At 41.9% G+C, this 21224-nt stretch overlaps 2 protein-coding genes across 7 annotated transcripts; one reads left to right on the top strand and one right to left on the bottom strand.

Annotated features, from left to right (window-relative positions):
• Positions 1–2094: 2094 nt before the first annotated feature.
• Positions 2095–10514, bottom strand: LOC130208066 (uncharacterized). Of its 5 annotated transcripts, none has more exons than XM_056436970.1 (4): positions 7016–7104; positions 4924–5159; positions 4334–4483; positions 2095–3650 (listed from the first exon to the last, which is right to left on the bottom strand). In XM_056436970.1, exons 3-4 carry the CDS (start codon positions 4479–4481, stop codon positions 2533–2535), a joined length of 1266 nt encoding a protein of 421 aa, XP_056292945.1. In that variant the 5' UTR covers positions 4482–4483; positions 4924–5159; positions 7016–7104; the 3' UTR covers positions 2095–2532. The 5 variants fall into 5 exon arrangements, with proteins under 5 accessions (XP_056292945.1, XP_056292944.1, XP_056292942.1 ...); XM_056436969.1 differs by having other exon boundaries at positions 5021–5159; XM_056436967.1 differs by lacking the exons at positions 4924–5159; positions 7016–7104 and adding an exon at positions 9992–10514.
• On the top strand, positions 7592–20846 carry znf362a (zinc finger protein 362a). Of its 2 annotated transcripts, none has more exons than XM_056436972.1 (9): positions 7592–7673; positions 10890–10953; positions 12312–12519; positions 13127–13252; positions 13568–13895; positions 17516–17740; positions 18905–18983; positions 19091–19249; positions 19337–20846. In XM_056436972.1, exons 2-9 carry the CDS (start codon positions 10891–10893, stop codon positions 19454–19456), a joined length of 1308 nt encoding a protein of 435 aa, XP_056292947.1. In that variant the 5' UTR covers positions 7592–7673; position 10890; the 3' UTR covers positions 19457–20846. The 2 variants fall into 2 exon arrangements, with proteins under 2 accessions (XP_056292947.1, XP_056292946.1); XM_056436971.1 differs by having other exon boundaries at positions 12279–12519.
• The last annotated feature ends 378 nt before the right edge of the window (positions 20847–21224 follow it).

The raw sequence follows: 21224 nt of genomic DNA, 5'->3' as shown, positions 1-21224 counted from the left end.
CTGTGCAGCTTGAAGCACAGTGCTGTTTATTCGCAGCAGACCCTCAGGACAAGTAGCTTCATATCCCCAGCTTTGAGTCGGGTTACTTTTCTCCTCTCTCTCCTGTGATTGAGACATTTATATGCAAGGAGGTGTCCATCCTGTAATATACATTTTTTACCTGAGGGGAAAGTGTCCATTAAAAAGTCACTGAGCTCTCCTTTGAAAGGATTTATCTGATTCCAGTCTGATGTGGCCCTCCTGAGGCGCGGGTGTAAGGTTTTTAATCTTGTAAGTGATAGAAAAAGCAAAAATGAAGGCTCACTTTTGCTATCTCTCTCCGTTAAAGAACAAGAACAAGAACGCTGGGGGCACAAACCACCAGATATCATCCATATTATTATACGTGTATTATACGTGTATCAGGTTGAATATTGCTTTAGGCTTAATAAAAAAAACAGGTTTTGAAGCCATTTTCTGAAATAATAAGTCCAATCAGTTTAGGGGCAGAAAATTAATCAACAACCGTTTAAAATATTTGATGAATAATTAAAGAAATTTAATTAATTAAGGTATATTTAGGTTGGTTAGACAGTCTGACATTCATAACCATCCTGAACATTTAGATAAAAGACATACTTTAGTTGCAGCCCTACACTCTCTAGTGCCCTGGAGGATGTATTACAGCTGGCCTATTCATAATGGTGGAGTTACAGAAATGCACTTCTCTGGTTATTTTCTTCATTTTTTAAATTAAATATAAACATTTTAAACATAGTAATATTTACAGGAATACCTACATATTTAAGTTACTTTGGCTTTTTGTTGTAAGCTATCAGCTTTTTTATGTATCTTGCTGGGAGCAGTTAAATAACGTGTGGCTGTACTGTTGAAGCAATAAAATAAAAACCCTATTAGGAAGAAAATAGTCTAAAATCTACTCGCCTAATACCATAGTTGATATTTCTTATCACATTCATATAATTGAAACATTACAAAGCACATCATCAAACACACAGAGCCATTGCACTCATCAACCATTTCTGTCTGAAGCAATAATTTGCCTTTGGATACATCTGGGTTTTAACCATCTCCATCTATCCTTCAATAGCATGAACAAACACACGCATTGAACGTGGCCCTCATTCATTGTCGTTCTGCGGTTTGAGTGGATGGTCTCTGCGCCGGGAAAGAGGAGGTGTGCAGTCCGTCTCCTCAGCCCCGAGGCCCCGATAAGGCAAGGCCACCTAAAAATGCAGTCTTTTGTCTCCAGAATACTCTTCGTCCTTCTCATGTTACTCCCCAAAGCTCATCTATCAAACATTTAGGGAGCTTCAAGGTCCTGTGTGTTCGTCACTCTGAGATGTTGTTGCACCAGATCGCCCTCTGGTGTTGACCTCTGTGTCCCTGCTCGCCTTGAGCTACACCACCTGTTAGCTCAGGCTCGGTGAGTCCTGCATGGGAGTACAAGGCTGTCGCACCACGTTGAGATGCTCCAGATTGCCCACGAGTGTCATCTCTCTTATATCTCTTACACAGGAAGATGGCCACTCGTTGCCTGGATCCAGACCTTTGAATCGGCCCCCTAGTGTCTGTCTGTTAAGCAGCCGCTGGTTTAGGGTGCAGCAGTTTGGCCTAAAGGATGGACATGTTCAAAGGCAACAACAGCCACCTAATTATAACACGTTCCATGTTGTTTGTTTGTTTCATCCATTCAAAAACAGATGTAAAAAAACAAAAGACCCACTTTGGTTTCGGGGAACTGACATTGTGTCTCGATACTTGTTAAAGACTGCCAGCATTTAAAAACAAGATTTTTTGTACATATTGAACAACATATAGCCACAGAACTGCAACTGTAACTTTAGGTCTATATGTTTATGATATTACAATATTAGATCAATACGACCCGATGAGTAAGCAACATGTTGTTGTTGCTGGCCAATATGCACCTACTTAGTACTTTAAATACATTTTTGTAGTTCAGCATTAGGTTCTCAATATATGGCATTACTTGACTAGATGACTGTTCACCACTGAGGAGGAGTACAATCCTTTGAAACAAGCTGATAAGAACAAAGACACAACTACAAAGAAGAAGAACAGAATCTGAGGTACACTCTCAAGTCACTCAGTATTTATTTACATTGCTTAATGTAGGGTTTATGGGATGCAGCATCAGCAGATTTTGAAAACATTGTTTGCCCCTGGACTCGTCTTATTTACATTGGAACGGCTCGTTCTAGAACACATTGAGTAATGACAAATCCCTGCAGATTTTGAGGCTCTGAGCAATAAAAAACAGGCCTACGAGCCACCTGTTTCTGTCGAGCTAGGTGTCTTACGACCGAGCACGCCTCAACCTGCCTCCTCAGCAGCTGTAAGCATATTTTCTACATGCGTGAAAAGATGCTCAGAAATGCTTATTTAGACTCTATTCAAGCCAGTGTTGACGGGTAGACCTGCCATCTGCACACATTCAATATTAATCTGGCGATCCCGTTGCATATAGCCTCCAATCAGCGTCCACTATTGTTTCTCACCAGTCTGGTTTTATACAAGTGTCTCATTGTGGGAGGTGGATGAATTCCTTGTGTTTGCTGCAGATGAAACTAAAGATGTAATACACTGCTTCAGCAGAGTTTCTATAGTCCTGATCAGAAGAATGTTCACGCTGAGGTATAGAGGCAGCACAAAGATGGAGAGCACACCCACAAACCCTATCATTACATGAACCCCTGGGCAGGGAAACCCCCCCTGTCGCCACCCACTTTGTGCGTCCACGTCCTCCGTGATGAATGTCAAAGGTATACATTTCTTTGTCCATTCGTGCTCCTGTACTCTTCCTTCTGCAGACACACATTCAGGGGAGAGGAGAACAAAGTCTCCATGGTGATATGCCGACATCTGCACGCTGTTCCGGGAATAGGCCCTGTGAACGCCGCAGCTGCTCTCTGTATTCTCTGGGTCAACACACTGTGCTGCCTCCGACTCCGGCATCCCAGGATTCAGAGGCTTGGAGGGCCCGATCGGTGCGGGTGCGAGGTCTTGCCGGCAACCGGCACCGTTATCGTTAACTCCCTGTTTCTCTTTGTGTGTCCTTAACGTCAGAGGAGGGGCCCGGTGTCGACCCCGCAGACCTGAGCTCATGGTCAGGAGGACCAGGAGGAGGGAGAGGAAGGCCATGCCCCAGCAGGGATTCACAGTGCTGGACATGGGGCTGAACAGGTTGGGCAAGCATCTCATGAGGGAGTTGGTGGAGTGCAAGCAGGCTACAGCCCACGCTTCCTCCCGCTTCCATCGCCACCTGACATTGAGGGCGACGGCGACCCACACCGACAGGCAGCAGAGGTAGCTGACGGCATGAAGAGACAACACCTTCTCTTTGGTTTTTTTGTCTTTACTCTCCTCTTCCTCTTCCACAGTTACTTCCCCAACGTAACAACGTTGTCCATCAGAGCCCTCCGTCTGACTCGCGGTCCTGTGAGCGACAACTGAGTTAGGGCCCAGCAGTGCGGTCAGAGTCTCCACTGCGATCAGAGGTGTGGTCAGAAGCAGCACCGCTCCGTATGTGTGGCTGAGAAAGATCAGGAAGCGCAGGGCAACAACATCTACGAGTGGGGTCAGCTCAGTCAGCCAGGAATCAGAGATGCAAAGGAAACTCAAAAAAGCTGTGGGAGGAAAATAAAGTTAGTCTATGTGAGTTAGTCTATGTAAGTTAGTCTATGTGAGTTAGTCTATGTGAATTAGTCTATGTGAGTTAGTCTGTGAGTTATTCTTTGTGAGTTAGTCTATGTGAGTTAGTCTATGTGAGTTAGTCTATGTGAGTTAGTCTATGTGAGCTCGGTGATTTCATTTAATTAGAGCCTCCCAGCCAGGACCATGTGGAAAGATGTTGGAGCAGCTCGACTTGTTTGGGGATCCTCAAGACATTATTCAAGACATGCATTTGCTGAATTTTAATTTGTGTTTTGTCTGTCTTTTTTTATTTTTAAGTAAGACATAATTAAAATTGCACACCTGCACCCAAAGTGGGATCTTTAGATTAAGTTGTTGGTCGAACCAGAATTCCAAAACCCAAAGATATTGAGTTTACCATCACATAGGACAGAGAATACTAGCCTCACATTTGAGAGGCAAGAAACAAAGAAATATGTCAACTCATTGTTTCACTATAATGTCTTGAATGAAACAATATAAAAACTGAAGTCATATTTTAAAATATTGTTGTTGTTTTTTAATCCTGTTGATTCAAATATTTTAAAGGTGGTGTTGTTGACGCTGTATGTTCGACTGGGAGCTTCTTGACCGGAGCACGGTTGTGGCCAGTGCACCTGGTCGTGTAGATACTCACCTGTGACCAGGAAGTCGGTGAAGACCAGGAGGCAGCAGCAGCAGAAGCTGACAGAACTGTGCGAGGCAGCCAGGGAGGGCAGGAAGAGGAGACTGCAGGCCAGTTTGCACAAACACAACACTGTTGCTCCTTCCAACACACCATCCATGGCTGCAACAGGACAACACATACAGGCGGGTTAACGTATTGAAAAACTGGTTTTCTTTTTTGCCTCTGGGTGGAAGAGCTCATAAAAGTTTATATATTTAAAAATCTGTATAAATGTTTTAAAGCAATCATTCCATTGTCGGTGAAGCTTTCTGCTCCGTGGTAGCAGATCAATATTTGTGCTGTTTACATTATCGTGAACCCTGGACCAGACAGGTATTTACAGTGGCTAAAAAATAAACTAAGAAACTCAGAAATAAACTTGTGAATAAGTCCAACTGTCAGGATGATATTTAAATGGGTTTCAAAAGTGATATTTAACAGCAGCTAATGCAATGAAACTCAGCAATGTGAACACACATGCAAAGTTACAGACTGTAAATATGTCCCCCACCTGACCGTGGAACTAAACAGACTGGTTCAGCTTGTTATTGCCACATTACCTCATATCACATGGTTACAGTATGAAGATTCAAACTCTGGAACAGAAAACTACAAATAAACATAAAACAAACTGCTGTGAGGTTTATTAGTTCTTACCTCACAGGAGCGTTCAGAGCAGCATGTCAATATGAGCTTCAAATGTTTCATCCCGTTCTTTCCACCTCCCCCTTCTGCTCCGCCCTCATGGGGATAATGACCCCCCCCCCCCCCTCATGTGCTCCCTGCTGCACCTGGCCTGCATGGAGGTGAGAGAACATGTGCGTCTCAGAAGGTGTGGCACTGTTTGTACAGACGAGAGAACTTGTCTAACGACTAACTAAATAACACGAGAGATGCAAAGTGTGCGTGTGTTTCGGCGTGCCCGTTAAAATAAACTTGTTGACAACTTTGAAAGATATATCCTGGGAAAAGATATTTTATTTTCACTGAGAATGAACACACATTCCAGTGTTTCACCCACCTTGATCACACTCCAGTCTGGAAACACACAAGCAGGGTGTTTCCAGAAGCAGGATAAGACTGATCACACAACATGCAGCAATGTGATTCATACGTGGTTTTAAGTGATTAATTTTAACCTCAGATCTTATTAAAATGCTGTTCCCCATTATGAATGATTGGTTTTGTTTTACCAACAGAGGAAGAGATGTACATTGTGCATTATTTATCTAAAAGGTTCTCCTGGAAAAACGGCCTCATTATCTGCTCTCCGATTACAACCAAATGTCAGCACATTTAAATTCAGGTGGACCTCATGCTCAAACTGATCTGAGATAGAGACGTTTGAAACATGATGCTTCTCACAGAGAGAATGAGATGTGAAAATCATTCAAGTTAAAACCTCTTGTCTGAAAGTCCATGCTTGACGTTGGAAACAGCAGTTGACCAAACGGTTGACCTCACCTGCGGTTCGGGCTCTTGATCATATCGCATGATCTTCTTCAGCAGATGGAGTTTGCCGAGTTGTCGTGAAATCAGATTTTTTTTCTCGAGCCTTTTGAAGACTTCTCTTCCATGTTTGAAACTGTATTCTTGATGATTAAAAAGCTCCAGAACCAAATTGACCTTGTGGTGTTTCCAAGGTCAAGAATTCCCTCTGAAATTGAACTATTGAGCCAATCCTTAAAAATGCTACCGGAGTAACGTCGACAAACTTCATCAAATTTTATAAAACGATCCAAATCTCTACCAAAGGGACCTCGTTAGCAAACTGATTTTATTAAAAAGGGACTCATTGACATGTGGATGTGTGCTATGGATATGAACGGGCTTTTCCTCTGAATTACATGAGCAGCAGGAAACAGGTGGTTGTGCAAAGTAGAGTCAGATTAAGCTCATAACCTTCTTTTGTTGTCAAAACAGAAAACAATTTGTCTTTGAAGATCTGAACAGTTGCTTCATCTGTACTTGATGAAGCTTTGCAAAACATATTTAAACTGCTTGTATTTAGTTTTAGCGTATGTTATGTCCAAAGGTTGGTAGTGAGGGTTCTGTAGACGTTCAGCACAATCCTACTTCTCTAATTATTCTCTTTTGTATCATCAGTCTGACACACGTGGACGATAAGAGATGGAGTCCTGTGTAGTTTGCATTTCCTATGAATACGTAAACATACATTTGAATGTGTGTGTGTGTGGGGGCGGGGGGGGGGGGGGGGATTTGTATGTGCACGAAATACCAGGATTCACACTTAAAATGAAATAATAATAAAAATCCTTTTTTTAAACATTTGTTTTGTGGGATCTGTTTTATAAAGTGTGAATTCAAATTATTGACATTTTGGAGGGTAGTGTTTGTTGTGATGTCAACTTGTATTTCCAATAAACATTAGGCACATATGATAACTTGAAATAAAAACGCAAGAGTATCTTGTAATATCTTGTAGGCCACATCAAAATACTGTATAAAATAAAAAACATCGGTGCTACTGCCTGTAAATTGAATGTTTGAATAGCACGGCCTAATAATTCAACTTTGAGAGTGTTTAATTTTCTCTTGTTATCTACCGGAGCACTGTGTGTTGTTGTAATGTGTCATTTCACGTGTAAAGTGTTTGCTCATCATTTCTATCTCCTCAAGCTCTCAACCCACATGATCCCCACTGGCCGGAGCGCTCTGGTTTGTGGCAGCAGTGCCATCTCCTGCTGAGCTCAGCACAGAGCATATTAGCAGCTGTCATGCTACTGCTGAGCGGATTACTCTCACATGTAGGCTACTGTACATGACATCCAAGACCTGAGACAGACAGACTGACAGACAGACAGACAGGGAGACAGGGAGGCAGACAGACAGGGAGGCAGACGGCTTATATACGAAGATGCAACACATTATTCTCATGATGGACTTTAAACACTGGAGCTCTGTCTGTAGCGTGCCTCGTTTTCTGCCTTTATTCGGGACTATTGTCACTAGTGATGATGCACAAGCAGTACTGTGTTCACGCCACAACTGTCTCCGTACAGGAAAACCATGTTAATTATGAACTTCCGGTGCGTACGCATGCTCCCCCCCCCCCCCGCCCTCCTTACGCGAGCCACAACATCTGCAAGAAAAGCCACCGTTTAAATTAGAAACCAAGAAAATGGGTTAAAAAAATAAAAAAATCTGTTCCGAGCTCAGTGTGTTGGAGCCGCCTGCAGCACCCAGAAGTGAACAGCAGGCGACCCGGAAGGTTTGAAGTCCGAGCGAGCGAGCGAGCAGAAAGAAGAGTCCAATCCTCCAGAAAACATCCCTTCCCTCGCCGGTTCAGGTATGTTGGCCGCTCGATGCAAATGGTCTGCCTCTGTTCTTTTGCTCTACTCTCTCTCTCTCTCTGGAGCTCTACTCGTGTCGCTTCGTCCCCGTTTCTCTGCGAGTCATGCAAAAGTTGCATTGAAAAAAAAGAGCATTTGTAGCGCAGAGATGAAAAAAGGGGATTTTTTTTGGTATGTCGCGGAAGAAGAAGAAGAAAAAAAATTAAGGCTTTTCACTCCGCGCCAGTATTAACATCGACATTGGGGTTCGTGGCTTCGCAGCTGCAGAGAACACAGCGAGGGCATGATGATGATTGTTGGAGGAAGTGTCAGGCTTCTTTTCTTTTTTTTCCTCCTCCTCGAGCCGGGCTATTCAAACCTGAATCAAAGTAAACAATCATTCGTACGCTTAATGCAAATACGCCACATGCAGAGGCGTCGCGCGAGCGTGTTACGACACCGGGGGAATGTTTCCCTTTATAATATTCGAATCTGCAGAATATGGCGTCCAGTGCTTATAAAAATAAGACAGGGCTGCCATTTTTGTTTTCCTTTTGTCTGAAATTTTTTAATAAACTGTCTGAGAATGTGGGAGAGGCGGCGGGCAGAGCGAGGGGCTGCTGCGGAGGGTCGCTGCTCTCCGGAGGAGATGCTGCTCGCTTCAAGATGCTCACATTTTTATATTCAAACACTACATTGTGTTGATTTTGCTTTTTTTAACAGAGGGATATTTCTGCATTGCAAAAAAGGGCCAAAAAGTTAACCATAACTTTAGTTCCAGAGATGGACTCCGTGGTTCGTTATCGTGTGTTATGACACTGAAGCTGAAATATAGTTTTCTGCCTGCTCGTCATTTTAATAACACTTAACCGACCATCTGTAGGATTATTATAGCACCCACATGTCAGAGAGCACAGCTGGAGGTTCCTCCACTTATGAAAGAATACTGATAGTTATTGCTGAACTAACAGCATGTAGCCTGGGTGTAATATCACGTTGTTATATACTCTTTAAGGGTTTATAAGTTGGAACACATGCTTTTGTTATTAATAAGAACGTATGCTTTATAGATCAGTTATACGTCATTAATAAGACATTTTGAGTTGTCTCTTACTATATTTCAAGGTAGGTATTAATGCAGCTACTCTGTCATAAAGGGTGACTTCAGAAAGGAACATTTTTCAAAAGGCGCTATATTAAATACTTTTTCAATTATGCAATTTAATTTTAAAAGGACCAAAACGTTGTCGTAGTCCAATATAAAGAAAAACAATCGTTAACGGTTGAATTTGTAGTTAGATTCATTTTTCAAGCAAAGAACCCAAACAATCACTATTCCAACTTCTTAAATGTGAAAATGTGCTTTCTGGGTAAAATATTAGAATAAACTGAACATTGTTTGGTTTTAGGCTGGTTGAACAAAATAATACATTTGAAGACATCACCTTTGAGAAATGATACTATCTTTCACTATTTCAATGCCCAAAAAAACCCACCTATTTATTAAATTAATCTGCGATTCAATTAAAATTAATAAAGAACTTATTTGCAGCCCTTCTTCAATGTGTATATTTATTTTACAATATTGTAAGCTCTTCTCTGTAATGCGCCTGCAGCCAAAATACTGGAAGAAAGCTTCCCGGTCTTTTTCTTACCTGCTGGAACAACTTCAAACCCTGTCACATGAAAGCATCAATATTTAAGCCATATAGAAACTCAGCTGCATTCACGGAACAATCTAAACTATTCTGGCAATAGTGGCACACATACTACTAAAGTTCAAAAGCAATGCAGTCGAGGCCTGTCTGTGGTTAATTACATTCCATGTGAATCATGTCTTTTTAGAAAGTGACATGAAGGTGTCCAGCAGCCGTCAAACTCAGAGCCTGCTCCCTCGAGGCAGAAAACCTCCAGGAAGTGAAACTGATCCCCACTGGCATCATTATAGAAATATTTTGTGGGGTTTGCTGTACGCTCGTACCCCCGAACGTATCGTTTTTGTTTCTCTTGGCTCTCAGAGATGGGCTGTGTTATGCCTCTGCTAAGCCAAACAGACTTAGGAATGATGAAGAGAGCCAAAGCACGCAATGCAAAATGTTCGAAAAAAGAAACTTCATACAAGGTTGAGGAGAGAAGCTTTAGGAAGACAGATCAAACCTTCAGCAGCGAGCACCTCGCTCTACTGTCAGAAAATGAGGCTTCTGTCCATCTGGCCTAACAGTTTGGAAAAAGCCTTGTGCTTAATATAATAAATATTCTCCTTTTAAAGAAAATACGTCATGCTCTAAATTTTCCATACAAATAAATAAATACAAATAATTACTGCGTCACTTACAATGAGGTTGGTGTCGGTTGCGCATCCTCATTTGAGTTATTCCATGTTCCGTTGCTGACCTCTTGGCTCTCGACTACGTCATTCAGGTCTCGCTGTTCTCTGGTCTGAGATCTGTTTTCCATCAGACTCCTAACCTGTCGGGGCCCCACATGTCGAGGTGGAGACCGACAGTAACAGATTAGGATCTGAGCCACATCGCTTTTGAAAGTTTCTGTTTTACTCTGATAAGTGCTTTCGGAGAGTTCCCTAACTAGCAGTCGTAGACGTGTGAGAGCCTATCTCTCAGGCAGCATGCCCATCTCCATGTTTTGTGGGCGGAAATTCTAAGAAAAGGCTGCATTACTCACTTAAACGTCCTCCTCTGACAACAGAAACATCCTCTCTGATGGAGCACTGTGTGAAGCACTTTTGAGAAAGAAGGGGAACTAATTCACAATGACTTGGACCAGCACAAGACTGAGAGAAGTCATCTTAAATTACCACGTCAAACAGTCAGCTGCCGCTTGGGTGGAGATCTCTCGTCACAAGTTTTAACCACTGACTTAGTCCACTAAAAATAGAACCACACATTTATGTAATTAAGGTGGCAGCTTTTAAGAATATCTCACACGAGATATTCCCAACATAAAATAAAAACAATAAACCGGAGGTGTCGCAAGATGACTCAACATTTCCTCTAATATTTGCCTTTTCTGTGGGTACATTTTAATTCTGAAAATTAAGGGAAGAATATCACTCACCTATTCAACGAGTGATGACGAGTCCCAATCATACAATGCTGCGTTGAAGAAGTGCCAATCAAGACGGTTGAGAGGCATTGTCTTACCCGTCTGTAATTACACTGCTGGACGGAGACGCTGCCCGTTCCTCGTTTATGATCCTTGTGTATTTATTTCAGGATGGCTGAACCCCGCTTTAACAATCCCTATTTTTGGCCTCCACATCCGACCATGCCGGGTCAGGTGAGTGACTCTGGTATTCACACGCCTGTAAAGATCATTGTAGTGTACATTTACGCTGTTAATGTTCGCTGTAATTTTTTCTAACAATGTCTTTATTGATTTTAATAGCAACCTAACACAGATGTACATTTATCTATATATTTAAACAGGGTTCAATCTGTTGGTATTGATACTCATAGTATATCCACCGGTGCTTCATATGCGCCGAGTCTGTCTTCTCTATGTAATATAAATGCACCCCTGATGTTGTGAAAGAGTTATTGATAGTATATTTACTTTTTCTCTCAGGGCAGTCAGACAATTCTGAAATCCATGAAACTACAGACCTTTTTTCCAGGATAGATCAATAACTATTTGTGGCAATAATAGACACATTTCTAAATAATACTGTTCTTTTTCCAATGTTGTGAAAAGCTGGATATAAGCCTTGGATGGAAATATGTGGGTCTAGAGGTATTGATCAAAATATCTTTGATACACTGCTTTTAAGAATATTTTTATTTGAGTACACTGCCAAAGACACTGGAAAAGTGTACTTTTTAAAAACTTTTTTGCACTTGATACATGTATCATTATTGCGTTATATACATTTGCTTTAGACAATTCTACTGCAATAATTTAAGGCGCGTGTTACTTGTTTGTAATTCTGTTTCGGTACATAGTCTCGAGCCGGGCTATCCTAAAACTCGATGGTGATTTCCTCTTCAAGCTCTAGTTCCTTTACGGATTACTCTGAGGACTCACCTGCCTGAAATTGTTGCCGTTTTGAAACAAACAATGCGCAATTTGAAGGGTGAGTTATAAGGGAAGATGACAGATCTTTTAAAGATGTGTACCTTAGCAGGACAGCCAGGCTAGCCGTTTCCCCCCGTTTCCAGTCATTGTGCTATGCTACGCTAAGCTAACTGGTTGATGGCTCACAGTTAGGCCTGAAATCTTCTCATCGTAATTGTCAGTAAAATGTTAATACGGCCATTTCTCAAAATGTTAAAACATTCTTTTAAAGCAGTGAAGGGGCCCCCAAGCTTAATTTGAGTGGTCCAATACATTTAAACAATCCATCACAGACATTTTTATTTTTTTACTTTTCTCTAAATTAAATATATTTATTTCCTGTGAGATACTAAGTGCATAAAACTCATGACAAAAAAAACATTGCCTCATTTTTAGAGGACAAAAAGATGAAGAACCACTGGTTTAATGGCGTTTAATTGTGAGGATGTTTTGGGTGCAATGCCACGTGTCAGCCGCTAGAGGGAACCATCGCCTCATAAAGTGACACTGACTGAACTGATGGCTGTTGTATGTTGTTTCCTGGCTGTCAGCTGGATAACCTAGTCTTGATCAATAAAATCAAGGAGCAGCTGATGGCAGAGAAGATCCGACCACAACATATGCCCGCTGCCTCCGCCCCGTCCCAACAGCCCTTACTGGCTCCCCCGATCCAGGCGGATGGCGGCCAGCACGTGATGTCCAAAAATCACCAGATGCCGGTTCTCCACAGCCACAGCCCGTCTCAGCCTGACATCGCCCTGCACGCCCGCCCCGCCTCCAGCTCAGTCACAGGTACCCCTCGCCTGCCTCCAGTGGTGGAGGAAGTATTCAGGTCCTTTACTCAAGTAAAGGTACCAATAGCACACTGTTAAAATACTCCACTACAGATAAAAACATGCAAGTATTATCAGCAGAATGTACTTCAGGTATCAAAAGTAAAAGTAGTCATTGTGCCTTAAAATGGTATATTACTATTATATGTTTTTTGTTTTAATATTATAACTGCTGCATTAATGGATAATGGATTTGGATGTTTAATTCCCTTATTTACAGTTGGATAGTTTAATCTAAAGCAGTGTATAGTATTCTATCAGATCAGATTTTTGTCGCTGTGCTGTGACAGCCACAGACGTAAGTTAGCTTCTAACTTACTGATACAGCCAAGAAGCTGTGCACTGTCCCTGTCAAATAAATGTATAAATTAAACAATAAGGAAGTAATGGCAACACCACAAAACAAAAAAATTAAACCGTTGTATAAATGTTGTCTACGATGAGCTAAATTAAATGGATGTGTGTTTATACCAGCTGTAAATTGTTAGCATTAAGACATTAAAGCTGATTAGGATGATGAAAGATGTTTTTAGTAAATGTGAACTTTCCTGCATATTTCTTACCAGGTCGTATTCTGGGGGATGTAAACTTGAATCTGGACGATAAGGCAGCCATTAAAGCCAGAGGATTATGGGAAGACTGGCATCTGCGTCAACTTATAGACCACCCCTCCAGGACGAACCACGTCTCAGGTAGGTTTGTCCAGTTGGTACTTCCTGTTGCTCTAGAAACAAGGAAGCAAAGATTGCCGTCTTGCGGTTTGTAGATTTCATGCATCATTAGCTCTGGAAAGAATGTTGGTGAATGTTGACGTCCGTGTTGGACTCATATGTAGCAGGTAGACGAAGAATGAATGACTAACCTGAAGTCGCTACACAGGAGTGTGCTATCACCATCGCCTTACCAACCATCTGACAAGACGTTCATTTTATATCTCTGTTCGTTCGATGCGGTTCATCCATCTTGATACGATTTGCATGACCGACTCGCCTGTTTGCATTCGACAGGTGTTGCGCTGGCATCCAGAACAGGCAACCTCAACACATCAGAGATCATCACCCCCAGCACACCCACCTTGAGCTGCCACAGCCGGCTGGGTGGAGCCCCCACATCTCACCTCATCTCGGGTTTAGCCTGCGTACACGGCATGGAGCACGGGAAAAACAACGGGGGCCTCGTGGGACTCCTCGGCCCGCCTCCAAAGGAGGAGCGAGGGCGTAAGAGGATCAAAGCAGAGAACGGGTCGTCCCTTTTGGTGGTGCCCTACCCAATCCTAGCTTCAGGCAACGACCAGTCCTGTGTCACCATCACTTCCAAACCAGGAAAAACCTACAGGTAGGAAAGGACTTTTTCTTTCTTTTTAACTCATGGCTTGTGATATACAGTGCATCCGGAAAGTATTCACAGCGCTTCACTTTTTCCACATTTTGTTATGCTACAGCCTTATTCCAAAATGGATTAAATTCATTATTTTCCTCAACATTCTACACACAACAACCCATAATGACAAAGTGAAAACTGTTTTTTGAAAATTTGTGCAAATCTGTTAAAAATAAAGAACGAAAACATAACATGTACATAAGTATTCACAGCCTTTGCCATGACACTCAAAATGTAGCTCAGGTGCATCCTGTTTCCACTGATCATCCTTAAGATGTTTGATTGGAGTCCACCTGTGCTAAATTCAGTTGATTGGACATGATTGAGAAAGGCACACATCTGTCTATAGAAGGTATCACAGTTGACAGTGCATATCAGAGCATAAACCAAGCCATGAAGTTCAAGGAATTATCTATAGACGGCCGAGACAGAATTGTATCGAGGCACAGATCTGGCGAAGGGTACAGAAAGATTTCTGCAGCATTGAAAGTCCCAATGAGCACAGTGGCCTCCATCATCCGGACATGGAAGAAGTTTGGAACCACCAGGACTCTTCCTAGAGTTGCCCAGCCAGACTGAGCGATCGGGGGAGAAGGGCCTTAGTCAGGGAGGTGACCAGGAACCCGATAGTCACTCTGACAGAGCTCCAGCGTTGTTCTATGAAGAGAGGAGAACCTTCCAGAAGGATAACCATCTCTGCAGTACTCCACAAATCAGGCCTGTTTGGTAGAGTGGCCAGACGGAAGCCACTCCTCAGTAAAAACACATGACAGCCCGCCTAGAGTTTGCAAAAAAGCACCTGAAGGACTCTCAGACCATGAGAAACAAAATTCTCTGGTCTGATGAAACAAAGATTGAACTCTTTGGCCTGAATGCCAAGCGTCATGTCTGGAGGAAACCAGGCACTGCTCATCACCTGGCCAACACCATCCCTACAGTGAAGCATGGTGGTGGCAGCATCATGCTGTGGGGATGTTTTTCAGCGGGAGGAACTGGGAGACGAGTCAGGATTGAGGGAAAGATGAATGCAGCAATGTACAGAGACATCCTCGATGAAAACATGCTCCAAAGCGCTCTGGACCTCAGACTGGGGCGACGGTTCATCTTCCAACAGGACAACAAAGGAGTGGCTTCGGGACAACTCTGTGAATGTCCTGGAGTGGCCCAGCCAGAGCCCTGACTTGAACCCGATTGAACATCTCTGGAGAGATCTGAAAATGGCTGTGCACCGACGCTCCCCATCCAACCGGATGGAACTTGAGAGGTTCTGCAAAGAAGAATGGCAGAAACTGCCCAGAAATAGGTGTGCCATGCTTGTGGAATCATACCCAAGAAGACTTGAGGCTGTAATTGCTGCCAAAGGTGCTTCAACAAAGTATTGAGCAAAGGCTGTGAATACTTATGTACATGTTATGTTTTCGTTCTTTATTTTTAATAAATGTGCAAAAAACAGTTTTCACTTTGTCATTATGGGTTTTTGTGTGTAGAATGTTGAGGAAAATAATGTATTTAATCCATTTTGGAATAAGGCTGTAACATAACAATGTGGAAAAAATGAAGCGCTGTGAATACTTTCCGGATGCACTGTAGTCACCAGTCCACTAGAAACTGTAACGATGCAACAAACTGGAACCCAAAAGCACGACTGAGACAGGGATAGCAAAGGTGATTGTTTTTACTGGATACAGGCAGGGTCAATACCAGGAGGTCAGTCCGTGAGGCATACAAGTAAAAAAAAAAGGGGTAGGCAGGGTCAGAAGAGGTGGATCAGGAATACAGACTACGGTAACGCTGGTGCACTTGCCGCGAAAACACAAGAAGATCTGACATGACAAGTGCAACTGAGGGGACCTCAATACTGACAGACTAATGAAGGGATGGGCTGCAGGTGAGACGGGCGTGAGGACCAGGTGAAGGCAATGAAGGATGATCAGGTGTGAAATGACATGAGAGTTAAACCAGCAAACAGAATGAAAACCACTAATAAGACGGGGAATTTGTGACAGATACAGCACGTTTAGAATCTCCATTTATTCCTGAAAAAAAGGAGGAAATATAGTCATTTAAAAGTATTTCTAGAATATAGAAAAAAAGTAATACAATTTAAAAGTCCCACAGATTTGAGAATTGTCTCGGCTCACCAAAAAATATAAGCAGCCTCAAAACCGATAATGTACAACAAGTGGGGTAACAGAACACAGTAAACGAGTGAAGAGTATATATACACCATGCCTAAAAGAATATTAATACATACAATGTCCCTGAGATGGACTGGCGACCTGTCCAGGGTGAACCCTGCCTTGCCCAATGTCAGCTGGGATCGGCTCCAGCGCCCCCCGCGACTAAAGAAGGATAAGCGGTTTGGATAATGGAATGGAAAAATTAACTACTGTGGGAAAAACTAAAATCAGCTTTCTGATGCCTCCCTGAGGTCTAAAAATGAGGAAATAAAGGATGAGAACTGTATGTTCGTGGCCTTCTCTTGTCCTCACAGTTTAAATGTCACAATGCGAGAAAACAAAGCAGAAAGTAAAAACACCTATAATCAATATTATAGATGAATCCGATAACAGTCTAAAGTGAAAGGAGTTTCCCCTCATAAGGAACACCACACAGAATTTGCAGTGGACTGTACAGTTTGGGGTTTTTTGGTTTTCTGTTCACAACTTACCTGTTTGCTTCCCTTTTTCACTTCCAGTCACAGCAGGGTAGTTTAAACCTAATGTTTGGTGCACTGTGCCCACAGTACACCACCTCATCAGTTCCCATCAGCAGACACGGAGCAGTTTAAGAGACACAAAAACAATGCAAATATTGGATGACTATTTCGCCAGTTGGCCATAAACAGACTCCAAATAAATGATTGTTGCTCTGTATCTGCTGGACGTGTAAACAGGCAACTGTTTTCTAACAAGTTAGCCATATATTCTACACAAATGCTGATACATTATTGGGATGTTTTACAGCTCGTTTCAGCTGCCGGACAAAAAAATAGTTTATTTTTTTATTTTAGTTTCATTTTATATTTATTTAACCAGGAAATGCCTTATTGAGATTAAAAATGTCCTTTACAAGAGTGTCCTGGCCAAGACAGCAGCAGCACATTACACAAATATTCAGACAATACAACATAAAACAGTGACAGATGATATCAAAATAAAGATTTTGTTTTTTTAGATTACAGCATGAATAAAACCAAAACTAAGACTCAAGTCATCATAACCCAGTTCACCCAGGTGTACATACCTCAGTCAAAGAAAACAACCAGATTAACCTACCTCCAACTCTTAATCTATTTTTTAAAAACACCTATTATTGCAGGTTTAAGTAAAGATATATGCATCAGCATGAAAAAGCAAAAGTACTCATAGAGAACATTATATTCCAGTATTATGCAGTCGATTATTATGAGCTGATAATGTGTTTTGTGTATTACATATTTAGCCGCAGTATAAATACTAACTATAGATGTTTCGTAAATGTAAGAATGTAAGAAATCTGCATTTCATCAGGATGAAATATGTATATGAGTCTCTGTGCGTGTCCTTGACATGTGTCCCCGGTGTGTTCTACAGGTGTAAAATGTGTCCGCTGACCTTCTTCTCCAAGTCCGACATGCAGATCCACTCCAAAACGCACACGGACCCGAAGGCCCACAAGTGTCCTCACTGCACTAAGTCCTTTGCGAACGCGTCGTACCTGGCCCAGCACCTGCGCATACACCTGGGCATCAAGCCTTACCGCTGTTCCTACTGCGAGAAATGCTTCCGCCAACTCTCCCACCTGCAGCAGCACACCAGGTCCGATCTCATCGCAGCATGCCCACGACACCCGTTGGCTATTCGGAGCATACATGCTTTCTGTTGTGCAGCATCGACGCTCCAATAACATTCTTTATGTTTGTAGCAGGATGTTTAATGTAATGAGCAGAACACTAGTACGCCACGGGGGGATAGGATTGTCGGATAGATGCTTTGTGTGCCATACTCGGGGTGATTTGTCCCTAAAATCACAGGTTGGAAACTTATGGGGTTTAAAAAAAAAAAAAATGTATTGCAGGGTCTAGCAGGTTTCAGGTATACATTGTGTTACTTAAAAAAGGTAAGTTGATTGCAGGAGATTCCTCATATTTAAGATCACTTCACCTAAATCACTTCCCTGTTGATTTCTGCTGTAATCATCGAGATAGTTACGGTTTTATAGAAGTTCCACAGACTTCACTGTGGATATAGTTTCTATGAAAACACTGATGCTGCTTTTCAGTAAAAAGTTGTACAAAAAAACGGAAACATGTTACTATGTTGACGAGGCACAACTTAGTTTTAGTAGGGACATTATTTATTCATAAAGCCAAATGTACAAAAACTAATCATTTAGCTTTGAAAGAGAAATTAGTGACACGTTCTGCTGAAGAGGTAATCACTTTTTTTAAAGCATGGGTGCTACATTTTTCAATGTCTTAAAACAGCGACTGCTGCAAAACAATTTCCGTTCAGATAAATAAAGTATTGTTTCTCATATAAGCCTCGGATAAACTTAAGAGAGTTGTGGATTTTGTCTAGAGTGGGCGAGCATGAGGGATTCATCTTTTCTTGGTATGAACGATAGAAATGATAACAGCAATAAAAACCTGTTTCAGCATTGACAACATGGGCGACGGCCGGCCATTGTACTCTAGGTTGAATGCACTTATTGTCAGTTGCTTTGGATAAAAGCGACTGCTAAATGACATGTAATGTAATGTAATTGTGTCACGCATTTCAACTACAAGTGAGGAAATATAATCTCTAATTTGATCCTTTTAAAATCGTGTTAATGTGTAGTAGGTTTCCGGTTTCTGTCTCGTCAGTGAGAGAGGCTTAGAGGTCCTCCTTGTTTACTCTCTGCTGGATTTTGTTGCCACAGGGCATTGTTCCTCTCTGACTTGTTTTAATCAAACGTTCGTATCATGTTGTCTCTTTCAGAATCCACACAGGCGATCGGCCGTACAAATGCCTCCACCCGGGATGTGAAAAATCATTTACTCAGCTATCTAATCTGCAGGTAAACATGAACTGCCATCTATCTCACCATCCTGATCCCCCACCGCTTAAACTGTGAGGCAAGGTGAAAGGGACTCAGTTTCATTCTGTTTTTCTCCCCCGCTGAAGTCTCACCAGAGGCAGCACAACAAAGACAAGCCCTTCAAATGCTCCAACTGTTACCGTGCCTATTCCGACTCTGCCTCGCTGCAGATCCACCTGTCTGCACACGCCATCAAAAACGCCAAGGCCTACTGCTGCAGCTTGTGCGGCAGGGCGTACACGTCGGTGAGTCCGAAATCCAAGTTGCATTCATTTGTCATCTGAACTGGCGGCAGCAGCGATTTCAAAAAGGGTTGTCTTTTTGTTTTTCAGGAGACTTACCTTATAAAACACATGTCCAAACACACAATGGTGGACCATGTGGTGTCCCACCACTCCCCCCAGCACAGGACACAGTCTCCCGCCATCCCTATACGGATCTCCCTCATCTGAGCTCCTCACCCGTCTCTTTCCGTCCCCATCAGAGACGTTTCCTGTGATATCTGCGCTCCTCTGATGGACTTTGAACCCATGTACGGGTTCCAAAAATGTGCCAGATTGTATAAGTAACTTGTGAAGAGGTGCTCTTTTAATGAGTGTGTCCTCCTTTCCTTTCTTGCTGACCAGATAGTATTATCGGGGACATCCAAAGATGACTTCTCAGCACTTTCAGGCCAGGAAATGACAGGCCTAAAAATGTCTTTTTCTATGTGACTCCACAGGGGAAAATAAGAGTATTGCTCCAGGCAGCTAACGTACATGGAAAATCTTTTTAAAACTTTTTTGTGTAATAACAAGATTGCATTGTCTTTTTTTATATGGTCCATTACTTTCTTTACTCAAGTATCTGCAAAGGAAAATATATTTGCATCAGAAAGAGTCTTCCGTTAGCCAAGTGGCCAAGTGAGCATAAGGGAGAATGCTTATATAATGCGTATTCATGTATATCTTGCCACTTGTTATGTCAGTGTTTGCAATGTTTCACCAATCACATGGCCATAACATTTTCATTACAGTATTTTTTACCCTGGCGCCAACATCGCCATGACGTGTATTAGACCAATAGATATATTTTCTTTTCCATTTGTGTCATAAAATGTGCTCACGGCAGTCCTCAAGTTTCTGCTGTTCAAGTTGGATCAATGCTGTAGGTCTCCAAAAATACAGGAATTGTACACACAAAAAAAGAAACTATATCAATTGGAACGAAATAATCACACAAACCGAGCAAAAAACCTGTATAAATTAAAAATTGGTTTTCGTAACAGTCAAAACACCCTAAAGAAATTATAATTGATATGCATTTACCGTGCCAGATTCACCACGATATGAATGATTATTGTGTTAATATTAAATTGAATTGTGCACTCAATGCTTTATTTGTCTACTTTGGGTGAGCAAAGGAATAAATGCAGTGGCAAGACTGAAATGTTCAATGAGTTACTTTCCTGCTAAACAAAAAATGGGGTCCATCTTTTTGGTTTTCAGCCATAATTTGCAACTAAAGCATTACACTTCTTTAAATACTCATTTTGCCGTTGTTTTATGAATGAAGATGTTGACATTTTATATGCATTTAAGCCATAATTTGTTACAACTCTCCACTCTGTTGTTTTATCACTTTACATTTGCCTTTATTTCATAGCATGATATATACTGTAAATAAACTATATTAACTGTCAACCTGTTTTATAATAAATCACTATAATTACTAGTAATGTTGAAAAGCTTGATGTTTTCTTTGATTGTAACGTGACTGTACTGCAACAATAGAAGATAAAGGATGCTCGCCGTCTTAATGCTGATGAATAAAAGGCCTCATCAGACCCTTTCTTTAGTGCCACAGGTGTTGGGTTTCTCTTTTCACTCCACACTGAAGTGTAATCTTACACAGAGGGATGTGATCTAGGAATATGATTCAACCCTATATGTACTTGGCACAACTCTTGTGTTTCACACTGAACTATTAATTAAAAGATCATGTTTCTCTTGGCTTTGGGAAACAATGGTGGTTAAGTGCCATTGAAAGAGGAAGGAAGTGTCTGTGATAGGTGATAAGTGCAGTTCATAAGAAGCTGGAGAGAGAGAACAAGATCCCGTGCAGATTCAGTTTGATGACAGTTGAGGGTGTAACAAACTACAACTCCCACATACCATAATGCCACAAAGGCTGGAGCCCCTAAGTGGCATTATGGAATAAAAGGTGACATACAACAAGTGT

This window comes from Pseudoliparis swirei, chromosome 18 (assembly GCF_029220125.1).
Source record: "Pseudoliparis swirei isolate HS2019 ecotype Mariana Trench chromosome 18, NWPU_hadal_v1, whole genome shotgun sequence".
Classification (NCBI taxonomy): domain Eukaryota; kingdom Metazoa; phylum Chordata; class Actinopteri; order Perciformes; family Liparidae; genus Pseudoliparis; species Pseudoliparis swirei.
Note: the sequence above shows the minus strand (reverse complement) of the source record. Positions and strands in the feature narration are given on the sequence as shown.

Coding starts and splice junctions, on each gene's coding strand:
- LOC130208066 (XM_056436966.1), bottom strand. CDS start 7,103: ATGACAGCTGCTAATATGCTCTGTGCTGAGCTCAGCAGGAGATGGCAC. Junction 4,484..7,015: donor CTCCGGCCAGTGGGGATCAT/GTGGGTTGAGAG, acceptor GTCCTGTTGCAG/CCATGGATGGTGTGTTGGAA. Junction 3,651..4,333: donor CACCGACTTCCTGGTCACAG/GTGAGTATCTAC, acceptor TTCCTCCCACAG/CTTTTTTGAGTTTCCTTTGC.
- znf362a (XM_056436971.1), top strand. CDS start 10,891: ATGGCTGAACCCCGCTTTAACAATCCCTATTTTTGGCCTCCACATCCG. Junction 12,520..13,126: donor CGCCTCCAGCTCAGTCACAG/GTACCCCTCGCC, acceptor ATTTCTTACCAG/GTCGTATTCTGGGGGATGTA. Junction 17,741..18,904: donor CACCTGCAGCAGCACACCAG/GTCCGATCTCAT, acceptor TGTCTCTTTCAG/AATCCACACAGGCGATCGGC.